Source organism: Strigops habroptila, chromosome 3 (assembly GCF_004027225.2).
Source record: "Strigops habroptila isolate Jane chromosome 3, bStrHab1.2.pri, whole genome shotgun sequence".
In the NCBI taxonomy this organism is placed as follows: domain Eukaryota; kingdom Metazoa; phylum Chordata; class Aves; order Psittaciformes; family Psittacidae; genus Strigops; species Strigops habroptila.
Window position 1 is genome coordinate 67,173,587 of NC_044279.2, and position 22,809 is coordinate 67,196,395.

Genomic DNA, 22,809 nt, shown 5'->3' on the forward strand with positions numbered 1-22,809 from the left:
CAAGAAGGCCAACAGCATCCTGGCCTGGATCAGCAATAGCACAGCCAGGAGGGCCAGGGCAGTGATTGTCCCCCTGTACTCGGCACTGGTGAGGCCACACCTGGAATCCTGTGTTCAGTTCTGGGCTCTTCACTACAAGACAGATATTGAGGTGCTGGAGCGGGTCCAGAGAAGGGCAACGGAGCTGGTGAAGGGTCTGGAGCACAAGTCGTATGAGGAACAGCTGAGGGAACTGGAGGGGTTTAGCCTGGAGAAGAAAAGGCTCAGGGGGGACCTTATCGCTCTCTACAACTACCTGAAAGGAAGATGGAGCGAGGAGGTGGCTGACCTCTTCTCCCAAGTAACAAGCAATAGGACAAGAGGTAACAGCCTCAAGCTGCACCAGGGGAGGTTTAGACTGGATATTAGGAAAAACTTGTTCAGAGAGAGGGTGATCAGGCTGCCCAGGGCAGGGGTGGAATCACCGTCCCTGGAAGCGTTCACAAACCGTGTAGATGAGGCCCTCAGTGACATGGTTTAGTGGTGGACTTGGCAGTCCTGGGATAACAGTTGGACTTGATCTTAAAGGTCTTTTCCAACCTAGCTGATTCTATGATTCTATAAATGTGCATGTGTGTGTATTTCTTTTAATATGTTACACAATTTATGCAATTTTAGGGAGAAGAAAAGCTTTTGCCCACAGCTTCTTTTCCCAGCATTATTCATAAAGAAAAATTGCAAACTTGGAAATTGCTTTGCCTCCAGACATTTCAAGTCCAAGCTGCCCCTTCTTCAAACCCCTGGTCTGTGCCAGCTGGACACACACAAAACTTGAAATCTACACATGGTCCTTAAAATGGAGAAGGAAGCTGCACCAAGTCGAATTTTCCTGAAGAGCCCTTCTCCTTGAAGATGAATAATTAATTCCCAACAACCAGAGCAGCTCTGCACTTCGCACAGGATGCCCTGAGGCAGAAGTGGCAGCAGTGCACTGCAGGCTGCTCCAGCTCCGCCAGGACCAGCTCGGGAGTTGCTGCAGGGTAAACCTGGGCTGTGAAAAAGGACGTTTCCAGCTGGGATGTCAAGCAGACAGGCTCAACAGGATTTCAGCCTTGTTTTTAGCTAAGTTCCTTCCTAGCCTCAAGCCCAGAATATCAAAGTGCCTTTCTGGTCTATAAGGCAGACCTTATGGTGCCATAGAAATGCTACCTGTTATTTCCTCTCCCATCTTCTCACAATTTCAAAAAGGTCACCAAATGCAAAAATCCCATTTTAGTAGACAATAATGATATTTGGATATTTGTACAAGGTTGTGGGGGAGGAGAAAAACAAAACCCCACAAAACTAAGAAAGGATTGGTTTAACGTTACATGTGCAAGCTCCGTAAGAGCATTAGAAATCAAGAAACTAAAATCTTGACAGGAAGGGAGCCCTGGACATAATGATTAAGCAGGAGAGCATGGGGAGGGAGATAGGATGTCAGACCACAGCACTAGGCGTCACAGGGAGCATCAAATCCCTTCCATGTTTGCCAGGGACATGGGATCTGTTCGAACAGATTTGCAGAGTCTCACCACTCTCTCCTGAAACCCGGGTTGCCATCAGCGAGGTAGGAGTGGAATTGTTCCAGTATCCCTTTAGCTGCCATCTGCGCTCCCACAGAGAGGGGACTCAAACTTGTCAAATGCCTTGAATTAAAAAAACCAACCTCTTGCATTAGAAATGGCAAGAGGTGGCAATTTCAGGGTAATAGCCTGAAGCCACTGGCTGTCAGCAGAGCACACGGCGCATGATTAAGCATGAAAAACAGGCTCCCCTGAATCCAAATGTAATAACTGCATTGAGGAAACTAACTTTTGAAGATCCAGAGACTAATAGAGAGACTCTGAAAAAGCAATAACTTGTGCAGGAAAAAAATACTAGTCTTTAAAGATAGAAAAGGGGGCTTGGGTTGCAGCAAATCTAGTTTCTGTTACTGGCCCTCCCTCATTTTAAACAGGTATTTTCAATCACCTCTGTCAAGGAAAGAATGAGTTGTGGCATTAGCATGAATATGGCAGGTAAGGTATTGTGAGAAGATGAGAAGGGAAAAGAAAAAGGAGAAACCTGAGAGGAGGCATGCTCAGCACACCATGGTCTAGTTTGTCCTGCAGCATGGAAGGTGAGAGTGACAAGGGACCAGGACCCTGCCCAGACCTTCCCATCTGCCCTCTCACAACAGCCAGGTTTCTCTCATCCAGGACTGGCAAAAAAACCTCAAAACACCACCACCATGAGGAAAACAGTATAAAAATTAGAGATATCAAAGTTGTAGAGGGTCACATGTTTTACAAACACACAAGGGGACCAGCCATTTCAGTGACTAGTTAAGATGTGCACTGGAAATCCCACCCATTTCTTTAGTACCTAGCTGGATACCATGCTTCCAAAAAATCAGGGTTTTCTTTGCTTTGTTGTTTATTTTAACCTTTTACTCCCACTTAAGAGTATCCCCCAAACCATTTCACCTCCCTTTAGGAAAGCTGTGTTTCAGAAAGCACTGCTGGTAGCCAATAGTCGTGTGCCTAATTAATAACCTCACACTCACTAAATGCTCCCACTGTCACACACTGCCTGAGCACACCCTGGTGGAGAGGCATTCAGGCTTTACATGAGCTTTGACAGCACAGTGCTGTATCTTGTCACACTATCTCGCCCAAAGCAGTCGACGTCTCACCAAGATCCCCACCGGTGCTATCTCATGTATGAGTAAGCACAAGGCAAGGCTGAGGTCTTTGGTCCCTTCTTCACCAAGGCCTGAAGGGTTTTTCTACTGATGAGAGCACTCAAAGCTGCTCTGTTCCTCGGTCTCAGTTCTCTCATCTCAGACAGGTTTGTTGCTAATGATTTTTCCCTAAGAAGGAGGATTTCTTATGTTGTGTAGCTTATAATTAATTGGGGCATCTTAGACCAGAAGGTCTGCTTGCTCCCCTTAAATGAGCTGCCTAAACAACAAAAACACACTTAACATGTGGCAGGGACATGGTTCAAAAGTTCATTTGGGCTTAGCTTTGCACTAGAAAACAATTTTGATGTGTAAATTTAGGCAGAGCAGATTTACCTAAAGGTTTAGAAGGCCTAAAAGGCATTTAGATCGTGGCTGTGCCTGCTGTGGATAACGCAAGAGCATACCCATTTTATGCTGTTATACAATGAAGCGTAATAGCTACAGTCAGAGAAGGGATGACTAATGCTGAGCAGATACACAAACATATGGACCCCTAACAAAGTCAGAGAAGCTGGAGAATTTTAGGTGTAGGTACAACCAAAACATGTGCCTGTGAAAGCAGGGGGATCAGGATTGAGGGGATCAGAAAAAAAATCAAGTTGGAAAGGACTTCTGGAGGTCATTCGGTCCCTATTCAAAGCAGGGCTGACTTCAAAGACACATTATGGTGCTCAGAGCAAGACAAAAATAATTCTTGAGATGAAAAGCTGCAAAGACAATTCAATAACTCTAGGGAGGGGAGAGCAAAGTGAGACGTCAACATTGCAGCATCTCGGGAGCAAAAAGCGTAAGTTGGCATCTCTCTGATTTAATGCTTTCAGTACAAAACAGGAGGCACCCGTGAACCTGCAGTGTAAATACCAGCCAGGAAAACAAAGACCGTGAGGCATTAAGAGCTATGAATCATCCCTTGCCAGCCTCAGGTCTTCTCTCAGAAATATTTCCACCTCCCAGCCTTCACGTTGTTTAGTACTAACACATTTATTATGATATAACATAAGACTAGCAGCAGCACCACTAACATCATCTTTTGGCTGGAGACCACACACTGAACTTACTCATTCGCCACCTTGCCTCTCCAGGAGAAGAAAGCTCAGCATGCTCAAAGGCACCACTTACATTTCCTGGATATTACAGCTCCACAGACACTGCACCTTCTCCATCCTGGCTTTCATATTTATGGTCACATATAGTAAATAATGCAGATTTCTCACTGCAAAGCTACTTTTTCTGGCAGTTGGCTAGGGAATTTCACAACAAGGCCCAAGAAAAATACTCCGTATTATGGTGCCTTTCCTAGCCTTTCCTGCATCCCGGGCAGGACTTACACTAATCCCTCCTGAACAGCCTTGTTGCTCTTGCCTTGCTACAGGGCAGCCCGCCACAGCCCTCCTGACATTGGTTTAATGCTGATTAGTCCCGACACAATTCTGGTGCAGGCTTCCTGCCAGGCAAGGGAATGAACAAAATTGGTTTGCACACAGACCAGACGACAGCTGCAGTCACTCCAGCTCAAATCTGTTGAGTAAGGACCCTTTTCTTGTTTACCAAGATGAGGCTAAATTAGCCCAGCATGAGACAGAAGGACAGAGCAAATCCTAAAAGCCAGCAATGCCAACCTGCTTCTGAAGGTGCGAGGTCTGACTTGGTCAGGCCTCATTGCTTGGGCTCAAATAAGCCACAGAGTAAGAGTAAGCTTTGTGTAAAGTGAGCCTCCCAGCTCAGGTAAGAGCTAGAGTTTTAACAAGAAAGGATTCAGGAGGGGAAGATTTCAAGCAGAATGCCCTTAGGGTTTTTTCCAGAGCCAGACAGATAGTCAGCACATACCTGGAGCATATTTTTCCCCATGTTTTTTTCCTCCAGCACTAGGACGAGGGAAGCCTCGAGCCTCCATAAGCCCCCTGACTCCCAGTGCCCTTAAGGCAGAAGCAGGGTTTCATCCCTAATTTCACTACCAGTTTTTCTTCCTGTTACAATTTTCTCCTATACCAGAAGATTGGAATCAATCTGCATTTATCCAGCTAACTTAAGATGCCTATACTATGGTATTGGGCAGCACTATAAAGCTTATCAGGCACACAGGCATCTCCAAGACTGGTGCCAAAGCAAAACGCAACGTGGTTTCTAAAATCACTCTGGTATATATTTAAAGACAGACTGTCTTTAGGTGCAAAACCATTAAAACTGACAATATACTGTTCAGGCCACAGAACTAAAATTAGGAAACATCAAGACTGAGAGAAGCAGTATAAATAAAAACTCATTTAGATGATTGCTGTTCTTTGTTTAGAGATGGAGAAACAGGGAAAGAAGGAAGAGTCGAGAAAGATTCAATCTGAAGAAAAACAACCAAGTTATTTTTTGACAAGGTGCTTATATCTTCCTCATTGGCCTGTTCTCATTGTTTGGCTAAAACCACATTATGCATGGCTGTGGAAACTGCCTGAATAGCAAGAGGTTAAGGGTATGCTTTTTGTTTGTTAGTGTAGTACGAAGGGAAATTTCCATCATCACTTAAGCATACACTTCTTTGGGGAGCACCTTCGCCTACTTTTACATTAGTCTCCACATGCAAAAGATATCAACCGCAGAGATGCTTTAAAGAGCATCTACAAAGGTATGAAAGTTTCTAAAGTAAGATGTCTTTATCAGCCTGCTGTCAGTAAGTACCTGTACACCAGTATTAGCTTTAATGCTTGTTTTTAAAATGCTGTTTGGAAGGTTTCCTGCTCAGGAGTGATCTATTGATTTGATCTGGAGCATCCCCTCTGTTTTCAGAATGACACGCAGATCTCTTGACATGAATTACAGAATCCATCGTCTTCCCAGAGACAGCACATGCACAGAGGCAACAATTGCACGTGAATTGGTTTTGCAAACTAATCATCAGCAAGGCTGGTATTACTCAGGCTCTTACAAAATGGATTTAATGGAAAAGCAACACCACTGAGCTCTATGGTCTATGAAAAACTTTAAATGCATATCCAAAAGTAGATACAGCACCACAGGATTTTCCTTCTATATATATGAAAAGCCTGTCTTCTGGCATTTGCAGAGTTGGCTGCTCACCGATTGGGGGGTTATGGATTTGTTAAGTAACACCTCCTTTGACCTGAAAATCCCTTGGGTACCTCCAGCTCTGCAGGATTCTCCTTCCCATCATGTTTTCTTCCTCAGCCACAGAGACAAAGCTTCTGTCCCCGTTAGCTACAGTTAAGTACCACTTTGCCTGGCTTCCAGACCCTGCATGGCCTGATCCAGCAAGCAAGCCTCAAGCATTTTACAACATAGTATCCTCACAAAATGCAGCTGTAACTTTGTGCTGATTTTGTCTGGGATAGAGTTAATTTTCTTCATAGTACCTTGTATGGGCTATGTTGGATTTGTGCTGGAAACAGCATTGATAATTCAGGGATGTTTTAGTTACTGCTGAGCAGCACTTACAGAGTGAAGGCTTTTTCTGCCTCTCACCCCACCCCACCAGTGAGCAGAATGGGGTGCACAAGAGGTTGGGAGGGGACACAGCTGGGACAGCTGACCCCAACTGACCACAGGGACATCCCAGACCATATGGTGTCATGCTCAAGCATATAGAGCTGGGGGAAGAAGAAGGAAGTGGGGGGGGGGGATGTTTGGAGTGATGGTGCCTGTCTTCTCAAGTAACTATTACACATGACGGAGCCCTCCTTTCCTGGAGAGGGGTGAACACCTGCCTGCCGATGGGAAGTGGTGAATGAATTCCTTGTTTTGCTTTGCTTGCACACATGGCTTCTGCTTTACCTGTTAAGATGTCTTTATCTCAACCCATGGGTTTTCTCACTTCTACTCTTCTGATTGTCTCCCCCCTCACTCTGCGGGAGAGTGAGCAAGCGAGCAACTTGTGTGGTGCTTAGTTACTGCTGGGGTTAAAACAAACTTCTTTCTAAAGGGAATAGCAAGGGCCCGCGTTAACATGGTGTAAAAGGTAGAACACCTGCCTTCAGGCATGAAAAATTTGTTCAATTTGGGGTTTTTTTTCCTTGCTGGAGTGGCTAGTGACTGGGTCTAAATCTCCCTCTCACACTTTCCAGAAGAAAAATGAAAAAGAAGAAAAAAGGCTTACTGCACTAAAAAAGAGAAGTGCCTCATTAGTATGTTGTAAGGAGACATGCAAGAAGGATCTCAAACATAACCCAGTGGTCTGGAATTTCAGTCACTGCATGAACACTCCCGCAGCCTGCTCCCTATCCAGCTTCACATGCATGGGGGTGCTCCTAAATACCCAACCATAAATGAGTAAACCCACAAAGTTTAATCAACCTATTTTCTTACATCCTACTCATTTTATAAAAGATGCCTTTCCTCTCCGCTCAGGTATGACACCCAAGTTCTAGGACAACTCTATCACCTCAACTAAAAAGGTAGTGCCTTTCTCCACTTTATTAAGAACAAATAGAGCACATGCCTGAAGGACTTTGGCAGTTATCTTTGGCAATAAATAGTATCTTCCAATTATCTGGCTACCTACAGAAGAAGGCAGCATGTCATCCTTCACAGGGCAGAGTAGGGGTCTCAATATCACAACACAGTTTCCAGAGCTGCAAGCTGCTACTTTATCATCCCTGCAAGCAACTCCCCTCAAAATCCTACCAAGAGAAGGAATTTCACTAAACTCAGCTGGCCTGCCTTAGAATTAAATCTTGCCCAGCAGGAAAACAGAAGGAATTGATATTTCTCAGTAGTTCTCAATCTCTAGATGTCAACCAAAGGAACTTTGCATTTACAACTGTTTGGGAAACCCAGTACAGAAGGACCTGGCCATGCAGAAACCAGCCCCAGGTCACAATCTAAACACCTTTCCTTCATCAGCTGTTCAATAGAGAGCTTTTACACACAGGGAAAAGAAAAAGCCAGTCTTACTCATGACTCTGAGAAGAAAAAAAGAAACTCTGTTAAAAGACAAAAATGGACGCAGAAAGGGAGGGGGAAGTACAAAGTGAACTTTTGTATGTCTGTATATTGACAAGACAGAAGTGTTACTAATTTTAAATTCAGAATTTATTCATGCAGTTAACAGCTTTTCTGAAGTTCCCCATTTTATCTCCAAGACTTAGACTGTGTTTGCATAAAGATAACCATATCAAAGACTGAAGGAGATTTTAAGCATCTCAAGATGAACACCAATAAACTACTAGCTTCTGGAATGATAATTTCACTTCCCTGAAAGCAGCAGACTGGGGAGAAAGGTCAGTCTCAGCAGTCAGCAACCCTCACTAAACGGTTCAGTAAATTTACCGTGGCAGAGTTATTTATTGCACCAGCGCTGAAAATTCACCTCCACTAAAACATTATTAGAGATGAAGCTTAGCAGAAGTCTCAGACCCAGCATGGGAAAAGCAGTGCATTCATCATGCCATCATCCCTCAGAGAACTCAAATGGGCTTTTGTAAATAACTTTGCTATGTTAGTCCCTGTGACCATGTTACACAAGTCACCTTCAAACCAATTGTCACCCCAAGTGACTGACTACAGTCATTGCTGGTCCCAAGTGAAACTTCATAGGGTGCAAGGTGTGCTCATCATGGTTACACTCCATATACATTTATAAGGCTCGTATGGAAAACTCCAGTGATTTGCACATAAGGCTTAGCCAGGCACCAGACCAGCACACAGCTGGCTGGTTCCTGGGGAGATCAGAGGGGTTAGGGGGATATGAGGATCTCCAAAGCAGGGTGGGATAGCCAGGTATTTGGTTGGCAGAAGGTTAGTCCTTTCATCTCTTTTCACCTGTTTTTCTCAACTTTGCAATTGTGTAGCCTGCATTTCTATCTTGTGATTTATTAAAAATAAAAATAAAAATTTATGTTTACCTCAAGCTGCTTCAGAATAGAGAAGATTTCAGGCCAAGTGATGGACAGAAGATATTCCCTATCTTTAGGGTGACTACACCAGAAATGAGGCTACCAGAGCACCATCAGTATGCCAAACCCTCTGTCCTCTGGATATTCCAGAGGAAACAGCATGGTGCTGAGAAGGTGGCTGCTCCTGGGCTGTGTGTGGCAGGCCACGGCCAGGTTGGCTCCCTGGCAGCAGCAGGATAGGGGATGAGAGCACCCCAATCCCCAGGGAGCCCCAACCCCACTGCCAGGTAACATCCACAGGTCAGAGCCGAGTTGCTGACTCAAAGGGCAGAGTCTACCACCACAAGCAATACTTTTATCACAAAGCATGATTGAAAAATAGGTATATATTGCTACAGTTTGTTTCTTCGCTGCTTTCTCTCTCACTGCTCCAACAGCTTGTTGCTACTTCTAAGCTCACTGGCCCCAGGTATTCTTGACACTTTACCACTGAGATACAAGCAAGGATTGCTCCAGCAGGCACCATGCTATGTAACACAGCTTGAAATTATTCAGAGCAGGAAGCAGACCCCTAATTCACAATTTGTAGTCCTGCCACTTTCCCTTCAGTCCCTCCCAAACCATCTCTGTTACAACTCCGTATTTCTTTACTCTGATTTTTCCTTTGGTTTGACAACTCTTCCAAATTGCACGTGACTTGAGTCACAAACACTATTATAAAAGAGAATGCAAGCTTCATTATGTCATTATGATCCGATTTTCTTTGCTTCCCTTTTATGATGATTTCTATCCGTCCTTTACAATAATCTAAAAAGCAAGGCAAACTCATGCATCCAGAGAACAGCTAGAATAAACATTCTTCTGTTTTAATGTGTCCTCAAGTGTTATTTATATAGATGCCTAATTACCCTGGGCTTTCTGCAGTACAAAAGCTTACTTCAGCCTGCTCTCATGCCACAGGGCTCGAGGATATTTTCACAAGAGCAATGCTTTTAAACAGGAACCAGAACAAGCCCCAAGAGGTCAGTTCCCAAGCAGATAACACGCCTTCCCACAGCTACCATTCACCCTGCTCTCTAGTGGAAACTGCGTTCAACAGTGTTAGTGAGATAAAAGAAATGACATCTCAATCTGCTGCCCAAGGGAAGTTAAGCAGAGGAAAGGGCTTTCTGGGAGAGGCAGCTCAAGGCAGACCCAAAGTGGGCAGATGCTGTAGGACCAGCCAAACGCCTGCTTGGAGAGACGGAGTGGGGCTGCCCACCTTCTCACTAACATGTGGAGGGTCAAGAGGGATATGGGGCACTCCCATTGCTTACTGCCAAGCATCTTCTCCATTGCAGCTCTCCAAGCAGCTATCAGGGCCCTGACGTGTCCTCTCCAACATACAGGCAAGAGCAACCTGATGCCCCAACCTCCCAACATGCCTTTCAAGGGAGCTCAAGGGAAGAGCACCCAAACTCTGCGATGGTGACCAGATAAGCTCTTGTGCCAGCAAAAGTAGAGAGCAAAACGGGGTAAGGGGGGAGACCCCTTTGCTCCAACCTAAAGGTGGGCATAGGGTGAGGATAAGAAAGGGAAGAGGACAGCATAACTCCCACCAGTGCTGCTGTGTGTGCTTTCCCCCAGAGACACAAAGCAAACACCACAAAATGCCCCAGCTGCAAGGAAAGGCTCGTGCTCATTCTCAGATGGTAGAAATCAATCATGCACAAGGCAAATCCACAGGAGACCTGGGCACCGTTTGTTCCAGCGCTCAAGGAACTGCTGGTTGTTTGCTTTAAATATGTATTATTTCCCCACAATAGCAGTTAATGTACCACTTATTACTCCCACCGTCTGATAGGAAGCTGTACGTTGATGCTGGTACATAGGTTGCATTCAAGTCGCCTACAGCAAAACCAGGGACTATCTCTTAGAATTGTACATAAAGAGCACTTTTCAAATTAAGTTAACTGATAGAAGGAGGGGGGAATAAATCCACTTGCAAGCAGAACAAAAACCTGTTTCCAGGGGGTGGGTCTCCATCTTCTTCTAGCTCCTGTTTTCAACAGCAGCAGCCACTAATTCTCAGAAAGAAAGGCTTCCACTTAAAAAGAAAATATTGCAAAGAAAATGAAAGAATAAATTGGAAATTGTAGTGTTGCAATAATGATAGCAACTGCTACTAGAAGATTTTCTGTGCCCTTCTGGCTCCTATTTAGCAGGTTTCTGTTCCAGTGTAACCATAGGAACAGCAGTGAAGAGCCTCATTTAAAAGCCTTCACTTCAGCTGGTAGGTTAAGTTATGAGACTGCAGTCGGCTTGAATATTAAAAACATTCAAACGGCTCTAAAAAAGAGCTCAATTTGAATGGGAACTGTATGACTGTATTGTAGGAGACAGACATCTGCATTGTAAACAGACACAGTGCCCTGCCAATAAATTGGCAAGGAGAAGCCTGACACAAGCCACCCTAGAACAAACAAACCCTACTGATGGAGGTTACTAAAAATGGGGCTCAATAAACAGGTTAAGAACAGAAATTGTGGATTGCTTAACACACTGTGCCACTAAAACTGAAACCGTATGTTTCCTGTAGCTGTCGTTTTGTTTAATGGACTGCAACAAGACTCGATGAACAGTGACGGTCCTCAGTAATACAACAGCTTCACCACAACGTTCACCCAATCCAGCAAATTTAATATCCCAAATTTTACTTAATCCTTCAAAGTATAAAATGAGTCAGTTCTGGCTCATCATCTTTTTTTCAAGAAATATGAACAAACATAAGCCAGATATCTTAAAAGAAATCCAGTCACAGGAACAAAGCCAACTGAATACATAGCCCAAGTAGACTAGGTATTTTAAAGGGAGCACTCAAGAGCAAGTGAAATAAAAAGATTATGGATCAAAAGGGTGTACCTACATGCCCTATACCTATGGACTCAAACTTTTCTCCTACAGAACATAGTTGCTACCCTAAGCATCTTTTCACACATTAGCAGTAAGACTCATCTGAAAGGGTATTTGGAGACACATTCAATTATTCAGTAACAGCGATTTAAAATACTATACTACAGTAAACAACTGGACAAAAAAAAAAAAGATGGGAGCATGTTCATGTTCCATTTTACAAGAGACAGGCCTGTACATAACAAGAAAATGCAATATCCCTTTTCGATAAATTATCAAATATGATCACTTTTAAGCAACTATCTAAAGTTGCTTTAGATTGGCCACAATCTAAAGAAAAAGTAAATAATCTTTTGGCACTTATCTGTACAATTTGCTGCCTTATTTCAGAAGGGGTGTTGAAATATTTCAAGCAGTTACAAATCTCTGCGAGGCCACATCAGAGATGAAGCAGAATATAAAATGAAGTTTCAGTAACCTACTGAATTTCTTAATGCTACTTAATTTCTCATCCATGTCCCTGCTCTGTGGGCTCCAGATGGGGAGGAGGCAGGAAGAGATGAATACTCTGTTCTCCAAGCTGCCTTAGCATCACTTGTCAAGTATTTAGCAAGGATCAGACACATCCATATCCTTTTTCTCATAACTTTAATCATTACCCTTTCGCTGCCCATTTATGATTTTCTATCTATTGCTACTGCTCAAACACGCTCTCCAGTGTCTTACACACATCGCTTTTAACTAATGCTGAGGCTTCATCCCCACGGGCCACTATCTGATTTGCCTGTAGTAATCAAGATTTTCAGAGTGCTTGAGACCACACCAGTCCCTGCAAAAGCACAGCTGATGCAGTAAGTAACGTGGAAAAACCCCAGTATTTTTATGCTCTGTATAATGTTGGTCACCTCTGATTGGCTCAGAGCTTTAATCAGAGCTTCAGAATTAGGATCTTTGTAGCATTAGAGAAACCAAATAAAACATAGGCTTGTATCACTTTACACTCTTCACATCTAACCCAGAGCCAGCAGCCTTTACTGCTGGACTGTTGTCAGGAGGAGACTACAGGTGGTCTACCAAGAAGGTTTACATTGGCTAGAAATAGACACCACAAGCTGTGCTTGTAGTTAATTTGGGGTTTATTTTAAGAGAGAAATCAAAGTTTTCTATTTCCTGCCTCCTTGTTGTTCTAAGCACCTGTGCAGCTGAATCAATTTATGTATGCCACAAAAGGATTTCAGACATCTGTTTCAGATTTTCACATTTCTTTTGACTAACAAGTCACACTATTATCGCAAAGCCCTGTCCTTGTTTTATTTACAGATGGTAAGTGACGCTACATTCAGAGCCACATATAAAATTTTCATGTTAAACATCTACAAGTTAATTACAATATAAAAGTCTCCACAAGCTCCAGTGTATTGCATGGTAGGCTAGAGATATCTCTGAGGTGATTTCAGTGTCTTGTGTTAAAAAGACACCTGGAGGATAGGGAAGATATGGGGAAAAGGAAGCAAGCAGCACCAGTGTTAAACAGTTGAGGGAAATGGTCTCTAGTTTCACAGACAAAAGTTTTAAATTTCTGAATAGTGGACATTTTTATTTAAAGGAAGAAAGATTTTAATGTGCACTGATTCAAAAAATAACAATAGAAGACAGACATTCTCACTAGCTTTTAAAACCCCAAACTGGTAAAAGAAAATTGTTACAACACAGAAGAAAGGAAGGGAAGAATGAAATATGTGAAAACCAACCTGAAATGTACGAGAATAAAAAATATTTAATTATGTCTTTTTGAAAGAAGCTTCCCATAGCTACCTTACCGAAAGGTGGCTTACAAAGGGGTAATTGCAGGGTTTTCCAAACATGTAGCCAGCAACTTCCTCTCAGGAGGATACTGCCGTCCCTTCCGTTTTCTCCTCCCCACATGCTACTGCAAAGCAATCTAATAATATGCTGCTATTCAACATGACTACGTTTATAATTTACGCTGAGGCAACTACTGCAGTGAGAGAAGTTTGCACCTGAAGAGCCTGAGGGTCTTCGCTGCTTTGGAATAGTCATCCCTGCGATATGCTAGGAATATATATATATATTAATGTATTTATTATTTTTTAATAAAGGATCAAATGAAAAGAACATCCAGTTTTACAGAACCATTGAACCGTAATTGCAGCAACCAAGAATAAAAGGCCCTCTTAGAGATGTATGCAGAAGTGCCTGAGTTATGCACATTGGAGACATGGACCAGCGAGCTGCAAATGGGGTGCTCCAAAGCACTGCCAAATCAATCACTACATACAGTCCTTCAAAGCCGACATTAAGGATTATGCATTACTTCAAATGGTGCCATGCCACTGACAACACTTAAGTAAAGGAAAAATGTCATGCCTGGCTAAGCCAAGAAGCTTGTAAAATTACCACAGACAAGACCTGTAAGGTGACTGTAACTTCATAGGTCTCTGGTGACACCACTCATCTGGCTAGGATGAACTGAGTGTTGTCAGGTGAAGTATGTGACCGATCCTTAGCTGGATAAAATACAGGGACAAATCCTGGGACTGTAGACAGAGACTTCCTCAATCTCAGGCTGAACCTTGTAACTCTGTTAGAGAACCAAAGTTCCTTTGTGCTCTGCAGTTTTCATAGGGTCAGAAAGATTTATGGGCCCCATTAAGGAGAAAGTGATGAACAATTGCTTTCTACTTCCTGGGGCAAGCTGCTTTATGAATATGAACCTAGTGACTTAAATCCACACAGATTTCTGAAGCTGGCACTGCTAATGTCATACTTTACTTTCTGTTGCTTCCTCCTTACTCTTTTGAAGGAGAAGAAGGGCAGGGGAAATCCTGTTTGCATGCATATTTCAGGATAATCTTCTGCTTGAACTCACACATTGAACATCAACTTCTAACACTTTAATGAGGTGTCTAAACCATGCTTGTTGTAATCAAAGTTTAACAAGCCTTTAAAGCAAGATTTTAAGTTCTACATTAATATTTCACCATGTGCATTACCTTGTGCCATGCTGTACCAAATAGTTTATGCAACCTGCGAAAGCTTTTTACTCGGCCAGGTTCTGCAGTTCTCCAAGACACAGCAAAGCAGTGATCTGTGTTCTGCCCCAGGAGAATACACTCCTTCACACAGTCCTTTAGAGCTTATACTAGCATTGCAATACAACTAAAAGGATTGTCCTTGTAAACCAAAGCTGTGCTAGAATCTTAGAATATGAACTACAGGATGACACTGAAAAGATACATCAACTTATGTTTTATACTGTAAGGATATTTAATGTCATCAACAACAAGTAGTCCAGGTGCAGCTATTCAGAACTTGCACAGCATCCAGTCCTACCTGTGCCAGGTGCTCACACAATTTCAAAGTGTTTCCTCCCATCCTTTTCTTCCATGAGAGGTTTGTTGTAGGCAACCACCATAACCAGTGGGAAATTTAGCTTTCCTTAAATAGCCAAAGTACTTGATATCCCTTCTGTGAGGAGAGTTTTGGCCAGAGGACTTTCTTCTTCCTTGACCCCAGAGGATCAATTCTCATTAGAAAACAAGGTTTTAGTATCACTATTCCTCTTGAGCGACAGCTCAGGGATACTGCCTAGAAAGGAGGGGAGAAGAAGAGAATGGCAGGGAAGAACATGCAGCCTGAGTGCAGGACTCTGGAGGGGAGAACCTCAAATCTCTTCTGTCAGCCTGTGCCACTGCTTCCCGTGTTCTCAGAGGTGCAGATCTGCTGAACCCTCAGCCAACCACAACATAAACCCACCTTAAAATGGGACCTAGAAGCTCTCTTTTGCTCTTGCTGGAAGGATTCTGGGGGCTCTCCCAGGAATTTTCTATAGGCAAGTCCAAAGTGCAGGCCTATAAACATACCTGTATACTTCATTGGCAGACCTGCAGTGAGAAAACATGCTGATAAACTGACTCTTGCCATACCAAGTTGCCTCCTATGGAGGACTGAGACTGGTGAGATATAATAGCTACATAACGAACTGGATAAAATGAATACATCAAAGAGCAAAATATTGATGGAATCATTTGCAAATGAATGAAATCCATATTGATGAATTCATTACTTTGTTTCAACTGGTTTTGTGCTAAATAGCAGGGCAGTTTTGATTAACACAGTGATTACACTGAACTTCAATCTGATTAATATTTTATTTCTTCATATTCTTGCCTCAGTTTGAAGGACCATAGCTTGTTGAGCATGAGTAACCATGCACTGAGAGGCTGCTGTACCATTTGAGATGGGTTTCCAAAACGGCAGGGTGCACCAGCTCCTTCTCAGGGGCAATGCACACACTGCTGCTGCAGTCTCTTAAGACTGCTGGAGGGGCCCAGCACCTTCCTGAGCCGGAATAGTTTCCTAAAATTGTGTAAAAGAGCAGTAAGCATATTCTTCAAAAATGCCAAATCTGGCTTTCTGAAGACTGTACTAGTGCAGACAATCTGGCAGCCTCAAGGAAGCAATCCAAATAGCTACATCCTCCTCTCTCTCGCTTCCAAAAATATCATGTCTCAACAAGCTATGATTTCTCCCCTGAATTGACTAAGTGACTTTCCAAAATAAGGTTAGAAGTTGTAATAGGAATGTGATATGGGGATGGGGATAAACCCTATCCATCAAACAAACTGGACATGACCTGAATTATTTCACAGGCTGGGGATGCTCATGAAGAGAAGAGCTCTAGGTACATAGCAGACAGCAAAACAAAACCTCCCTCTGATATCAATGGAGGATGAAAAGCTGACTGGCCATTTCTCATGTCTGCCCATCACACCATGCTGGGCTCAGCTGAAGGATGCACGTGCATGCATACAAGCTCCCTGCTATTTCAGTATGTAAATCAAGTTTTCCAAAGGGTAACCATGAAGATGTGCCCCCTTAGGAGAGTTCCTTTATAACATTGTCGATGAATCATACACCATAGCAACAGCACATACCAGCTATTAGACAAGATGGACCGTATAGATTACCAGGAAATGAATTGCTACATGAGTTACCTACCATTAGTGGGTAACAGGAAGAACTCTGAATCCTCTTTAGCATTAGGCTGACCCTTTGGTGATCTAGGCAGACATTGATACACAGCATGGAACAGCATCTGCAGCTCAAGCTACTTAATCAACATGTACGCTTGCCTGAATGAGACAACCTAGTTTTTAATTCAGCCTTCCAACTAAATTTAACCCCATAATACAACATATGGCAACAACTATGATCAGTTGTCTTAATTAAATTGGTACGTTTCAAAAAGGAAACTACTCTTCTTTGGAGGTTGAGCAAGGTAAGACAGAAGGCAGAAAGTTGAAAGACCTTTTTCCCACTAGACACGTTAAGTATTGCGGAGAAAGACAAAGCTTGCAGAGCCGAGGACTCTTCTGAAGGGTATCTACTTCTGTCAGAGCAAGTCCCCTGAGGCCTCTTCTATAACACGCCCTCTTGCAAATAAAAGCTTACACGCCCTCAGATAACCCTCTCCTTTTTGTTAATACTCCAATGAAAGAGTCAAAGATTGAAGAAAACTTGTTTTGAAAATTGGTTTTGAGGGAAAGAATTTCAGCTATCAGGGAATGGACTGAAGTCTTTGAAAACCATCAAAGTCTGTTCCATGATCTCCCCCCAAGATTTTTAGCATGGTAGTTCAGCTAAGGCTTTTTGTGCAGTTAAATGTCGCCAGACAGGCCAGTCCCGATCAAGCCACACATCTTCCTAAAATTTTTCATTAACAGTTGCAACCCTCCTCTTCCTCCAGTCACTGCTTTGCCAGTGCTGCAGTAACCATCAGTAACCCCTGGACCAAACCAGCTAACATGATCCACACTTGCTGCTCCAATAGCTGGACAACTTTTGCAGCCTGTTTCAGAAAGCACCCATAACCCTGAAGAACTACATGGTACATGCACAAAGACCACAAAGCCCTGAAAAGCACCTCCTTGGTTGATGACACGCTGCCTGCTAGCTTCAAAAGGAAAGAAAAATGACAGCTGTCAGCCATTAGCTGTTTCTAAGACCACTAAACATTATAGTGAATGTGGATGTAACTGAGCCTGTGCTTTCACAAGCACAAACCAAGCCTTCTGGACAAGCTTATTGTAAATGACTCTGCATCAGAGCAAGAAAAATGTAAATGCTGTACCCATTTGAGAAATACAGTGATTTGGTCTGTCAGAGGTTTAACAGTTCATCTTGTAGTACGAGTATATACACATATGTGGGGTAACCCCTGTACATCACTTACCTCAACAAATCCTCTTAGAAACATTTATCAGAAGCACTCCCATTTACGTCTTTTTACTTTTTACCTCACAGATATTGAAATATGGATTTTATATTCAAAGTCCTAAGGAAGTTAAGAACATAATCTTGACTTCTCATGAATGCACACATACACACGCACAAAAAAAACCCAAAAAACCCAAACCTACACACAGAGAAAAACCAACCAACAAAAACCCAAAACAACAAACTATAAAAGAATAAATCCCCCAAAAGATTAATTTCTTGTTTCATGTTTCCACAACTTTCTGTTAGTGAACTGAGGGAACCAGATGTCAAAACTTCTACTCTTAACATTAGTGAAAAGTTTGAAGAAATTTAGACAACCACTCCTGGTGGAGTAATAGGATTCCTGGAATAATGAGGCTCATGAACAATCATTAGAATCAGTTGTCATGTACCACAAAAAAAAGAAAAGGCACTGCATGTTCTTCATCTGCAAGGGACCTAGCACCAAATGAAGCAGGCTTCTTTGCTCGTATCACTGACTGAACACCCTATGCAAAGGATTATTATACTTATTTAATTCTCAGATCTGGTGCTGAAAACATACACACTAGAAGCCATTAAGTTTCCATGATTCTTCTTGAAGCTGTACCTGTTGGCCACTAAGGTCACTGTCTCTCATTTAGGGCTACCAGAAAACTCCACTGAATTCTCATCTAGCAAGGGGAAAAGGGCCACAGAGAGTTGTGAGCCTGTAGAAACTCCATTTTCTAACAACCCAGGTTACCTGGCGTCCCTTCAGCTGTGATGGAAGGGAGGAACTAGATCTGCACATTCATCTGTATGTGCACACATGCTTCCCCGCTGATCTAGAGAAGGAACAGCTACCACCACTCTCAGCCTCCCAGGCATTGTGCGTATTTACTTTAAGGTTTTTTGACAGTGTTGCAAAACTATTTGACTTTTAACATCACCAAGTCATCACTCTTCTGTTTGTTAATCCTTTTTCCCTCGTAACCTGGAAAAGCTACCAGGTCTCTTGATGGTTTTACCTGTTTCTTTGGCTACAGACTTCTCCTTTACAAATTTCCCCAAGTTTGCTTTTCCAAAGAGCAGTCTGTATTCCAGTTTTAGCATGCTTTTTAACCTCAAGCTTCATATCTGGACTATTTTAATGTGGTGCAAACAAAAAACAAACCTAAAAGATAACCTTAAGTTAGAAAGAGACTTATGTTCATTGCCTCCTATTCTTCAACCCTCCAAACATTATTCATTGCACTTAAAGTCATTTCCTCTGGGTCCAACAGAAGCACACACCATCTAGTTTAATCCAGGGCAGGAACCTCACACACCCACAGAGGCACACCCATGCCCATAGATAAACTACATCACTCTTCCCCTGACTGCATTAAATTCCTCCTTTTTGTCAGCACATCTGACTAATCACTATTTTGGATAGCACAAACAGAAAGCTCTCATTCTGCGACTGAGAACACAAGCCCAGCAGAGAGCCTGCCTGTTTTCACAAGGAAGTTACACAGCCTTCTGTCTTGCTCTGTTGGTTGAAACTTGGCTTGCTTCTCAGAGGCATCTCAAATATATTCAAATGTCATACTAAAATATACCTGAACAACTTGATCTCTGTTCCTTTTTATCTTAAAAACTTTGAAAAGTTGGCATTCATCTCAAAACAAAGCAACATGCATTTTACAAGGTTATTAAAACAACCTTCCTGCTCAGGCTTGAGCCTGTGCCCTCCAATTTCCTTCTCCACCTCAATTTATCTTCCTCCAATTGAAATCACTGTTGCAGCAGATGAGGTTTATCAAGTTTATCAAACAAAAACAGCTCCTACATCCACGGCTCCAAATGTACTCAAATGGAAGGCATTCATTTGCACACTGCTCCTCCCTTTCCCAGTTAAAGTAACAACTAATTTGGTAGGATGTTAGTCCCCTGCCATCCCAGTAGACAGGCTGAAACCACTCAGCGCTGAGCTGGTTCAGAACCATCCAACTGTACGTGTAAATAACTGCAGCTTTCATAGCCAATGCTTTCATTGCCCTGTACAAACAACACGTTTTCCAGTAGACTGCAGGAAAGACAGAAGATAAAGTTCCTCGGGACTTACAGTCAATGCCACAACAGGATTAAAATTTAGGATTTAGGCTACTCTACTGTACCCATATGCTTCCAGAGACAAATAACACTCCTATGTAATGGGATGTGAAACTCTTGGCTTCTTTTCACAGCTCCTAAGTAATTTCAGTCTTCCATCTCCATAAAGGCTTGATCAGATCAGATGCATTCTCCAGAGCACAGCTTGTGCAGGCACCTGCCAGGATGGTGCCAAGCACATACAGAGTCCTCCACAAAGAAGAAAATCTCTGCAGCAGCAATCCATACTGCCCAAGGTATGCAATGCATTTTTGTGTGTTCGACACGTGCCCAAATGTCCCAAACTGACTCAGGAGAAGGAAATGACCCACCATCACCACCAGGTCAAGAAGGCATTCTAGCGCTGACTCTCCAGTTCACACAGTGTTTGCTAAGCTTTATTCATCACCTCTCTGCAGATCTGAATCCTGCTGACTAGCAAAAGCAAGGGTTGAAACTGCTATGCCAGAGCTTGTTCCAGCTTGGCAAATTCAATTAAGTACAGCATAAAACTTCTCCTCTAATAGAGCCAAACCTACGTTGGCTAAGCTGACTAAATCATCTGCTATTTCTATGAATGATGTTTCCATCATTTTTGTCCCCACTCTTAAATATTTTATCCCCCCTCCCCCCCTTTAAGCGTAGAATATGCAAAGGCCACACAAAAAGAGGAGATACAGAGGATTGGACAGCTACCACTGCAGTAACTTCGATAGCTACCAAGGAGCAGTATATATTCATGTTGCCAAAAGGCTGAAGACCACAAATGGGCCATAAGGAGCATGTTGGCTTCTTAAACTCAACACTCACTTGAAATATATTTATAACCTAGAAGTACTTCATGCATCATTGACTACTGGGTCCCATTACAAAAATTTTTCTGAAACAAAACCCTTTCAATTTTAATCCTTAAGCTAATGAAGATGCTTCTGTGAAGCTTACGGTGTCACCCTGCATTTTGATGGAACAAAGACAAGAAATTCTCAGCTTTGGTAATTTAAAGTTAATTGCATGAAAATGTTGGGTTTCCTCAAGCCTATTTCCAAGGATGCCATATAGGTGTTAGGACTTGACACCGTGGCACTACTGCACCTGAAAGCAGACATGAAGTTTTCCTGCTCTTTGAAAGGAGTTACAGCAAGCTGGATGGGCTCACTCCTGAGGCATACGTGTGATAACTGAACCATCACATGTCTCCAAAGAAAATCACCAGCATCAGCTATCTTGAGATGGCTAGATTACATGGCAGGACTTGACAAGCCCTTCCTTCGCAAAATACTTGAACTCCACAGAAGGTCCAGGCAGAGCAGCTAGAAGCCAATATTAGTAGAAGCAGCCTGTGATCAGACTGCCTACTATGTATGAGTTTTTGTCTTTATGCAAGAGCTCAATTGTCAGGAATGCTACTTCTCTGGGCCTCAGCTATTTATTTGGAGAGTTTTCCAGCCTTGTTGTGCCACCCGTTGGACCCTGAAGACCTCAACTCCTCAGAAGCAAGACAGGGACTTGTGCTACAGGTGGCCTTCCCTCAACATAGGAGCTCCATACCAGCTGCAGAACCACTTCTGACAAAACAGCCCTGACCTGTTTGAGGATGGGGTCTCTAAGGATACAGGTTCTCTCTTCACCTCTCAAGATAAATCCTGAAGAGTGCCATGCATAAGGAATAAACGCAGAGGTTGCAAAGGGGTGGAAGAATTGATCAAGGCAAAACCACGCCACTGGCATGGTTTCCACAAGCAGTCAGTGGCTGCTCTGCAGGAGGCATTAACAGACTTAGGAGGAAAATCTGGCAGAAAGCTTGCTACAGAACCAGGCCACCACATCAAAGGCAGTCATTTTAGTCATTTGATTCCCTAAAAAGAAAAAAAGAAAAAGAAAAGAAAAAAAAAAATCTTCCTCTCTTCACAGCTGCCTGCATGGAAGAAAAGCCCTTTTGCTTAAGCAGTGAGGAAAGCCAGGGCAGGGAATCAGAGCTGGGTGTGCTGCTCACCAGCTGATGGCCGTGTTTCCATCTCCTGCTGGCAGGCAGTGCAGACAAGCTGGCAGCCCCCCTCCGCCCCCACCCCCCAGCTCCATGCTACTTGCCAGGGCTGGGAGTGAGATTGGAGAAAAGGTTAATTCCAGTAACTGCCAGAAATGCAGCACTCCAACAATGGGAGCACGAGTCCCCACGTGGCTTGCCTGCTTTCTGCTGGTGGCTGGCAACCAGCAGGAACAAAGAACAAGAGTCAGTGGCAAATGCTGTTTTGCAGGAGGATGCCGAGATGCATGGAATGGCTATGGAGGCAGGCCCTTTTGGCACAGTATGCAGGCTATTGTGTCTGGGGGCCAGTTTCTTTTGGCAGCCACCACGCTCTTAATGTGATATTAATCAGCAGCATATTAACTCACTTGCCACAACAAGGGAGCACTGCACTTCCAGTCCCACGTTCAGTGATGCACCTGTGTACCTGCACAGCCACAGCACCCACACACACACTCTCTTTAATAAAAAAGGAGAAATGCACCATAGGAGTGTTAGGAAAGACTGAATTAACCCCCCCATATTGCATCAGGGCAGCGACTGGCTAAATAAACGGACAGGATTGCAAGCCAGGACCTCTTTATCAGTGCTGGCAGTACTGTACATCTCCAGCTGGAAGGAAGAGAACTGCAAAGGCTTTATTCATTACTTTTACTAAGTCCTGCAGCAGGATGTCTTCTTGCCCTCCAGACCTGGATTGCGCCGCTCTGCTCTGCCTCTAGTAGTTATACATACAAAAAATCCATTAACAGTCAGGTTAACACATGGCATGCAAATAGACCATACTTGTCAGCATGTCTAAGCCTTACGGGTCAGCTGGCCACTTTATTTAAGAGACTCTGCAGTGGAATCACTGCAGGAAAGTAGGAGTTTCCAGTCTGTATTATAGGGGCAGAGTATGATCAATG

The 22,809-nt window shown here is 43.2% G+C and overlaps 1 protein-coding gene across 4 annotated transcripts in view; it reads right to left on the bottom strand.

Moving 5' to 3' along the window:
- DENND5B (DENN domain containing 5B) overlaps nucleotides 1-22,809 on the bottom strand; it is a 115,673-nt gene that overhangs the window by 77,004 nt on the left and 15,860 nt on the right. Inside the window, exon 1 of one of the 4 annotated variants that reach the window (XM_030479839.1) lies at nucleotides 10,587-10,626. The exons of the other annotated variants lie outside the window; for them this stretch is intronic. Coding sequence (XP_030335699.1) covers nucleotides 10,587-10,611 — 25 coding nt within the window. The 5' untranslated portion in view covers nucleotides 10,612-10,626. Of the gene's footprint in view, nucleotides 1-10,586; nucleotides 10,627-22,809 lie in introns of those variants that run through there. 4 annotated transcript variants of the gene reach the window in all.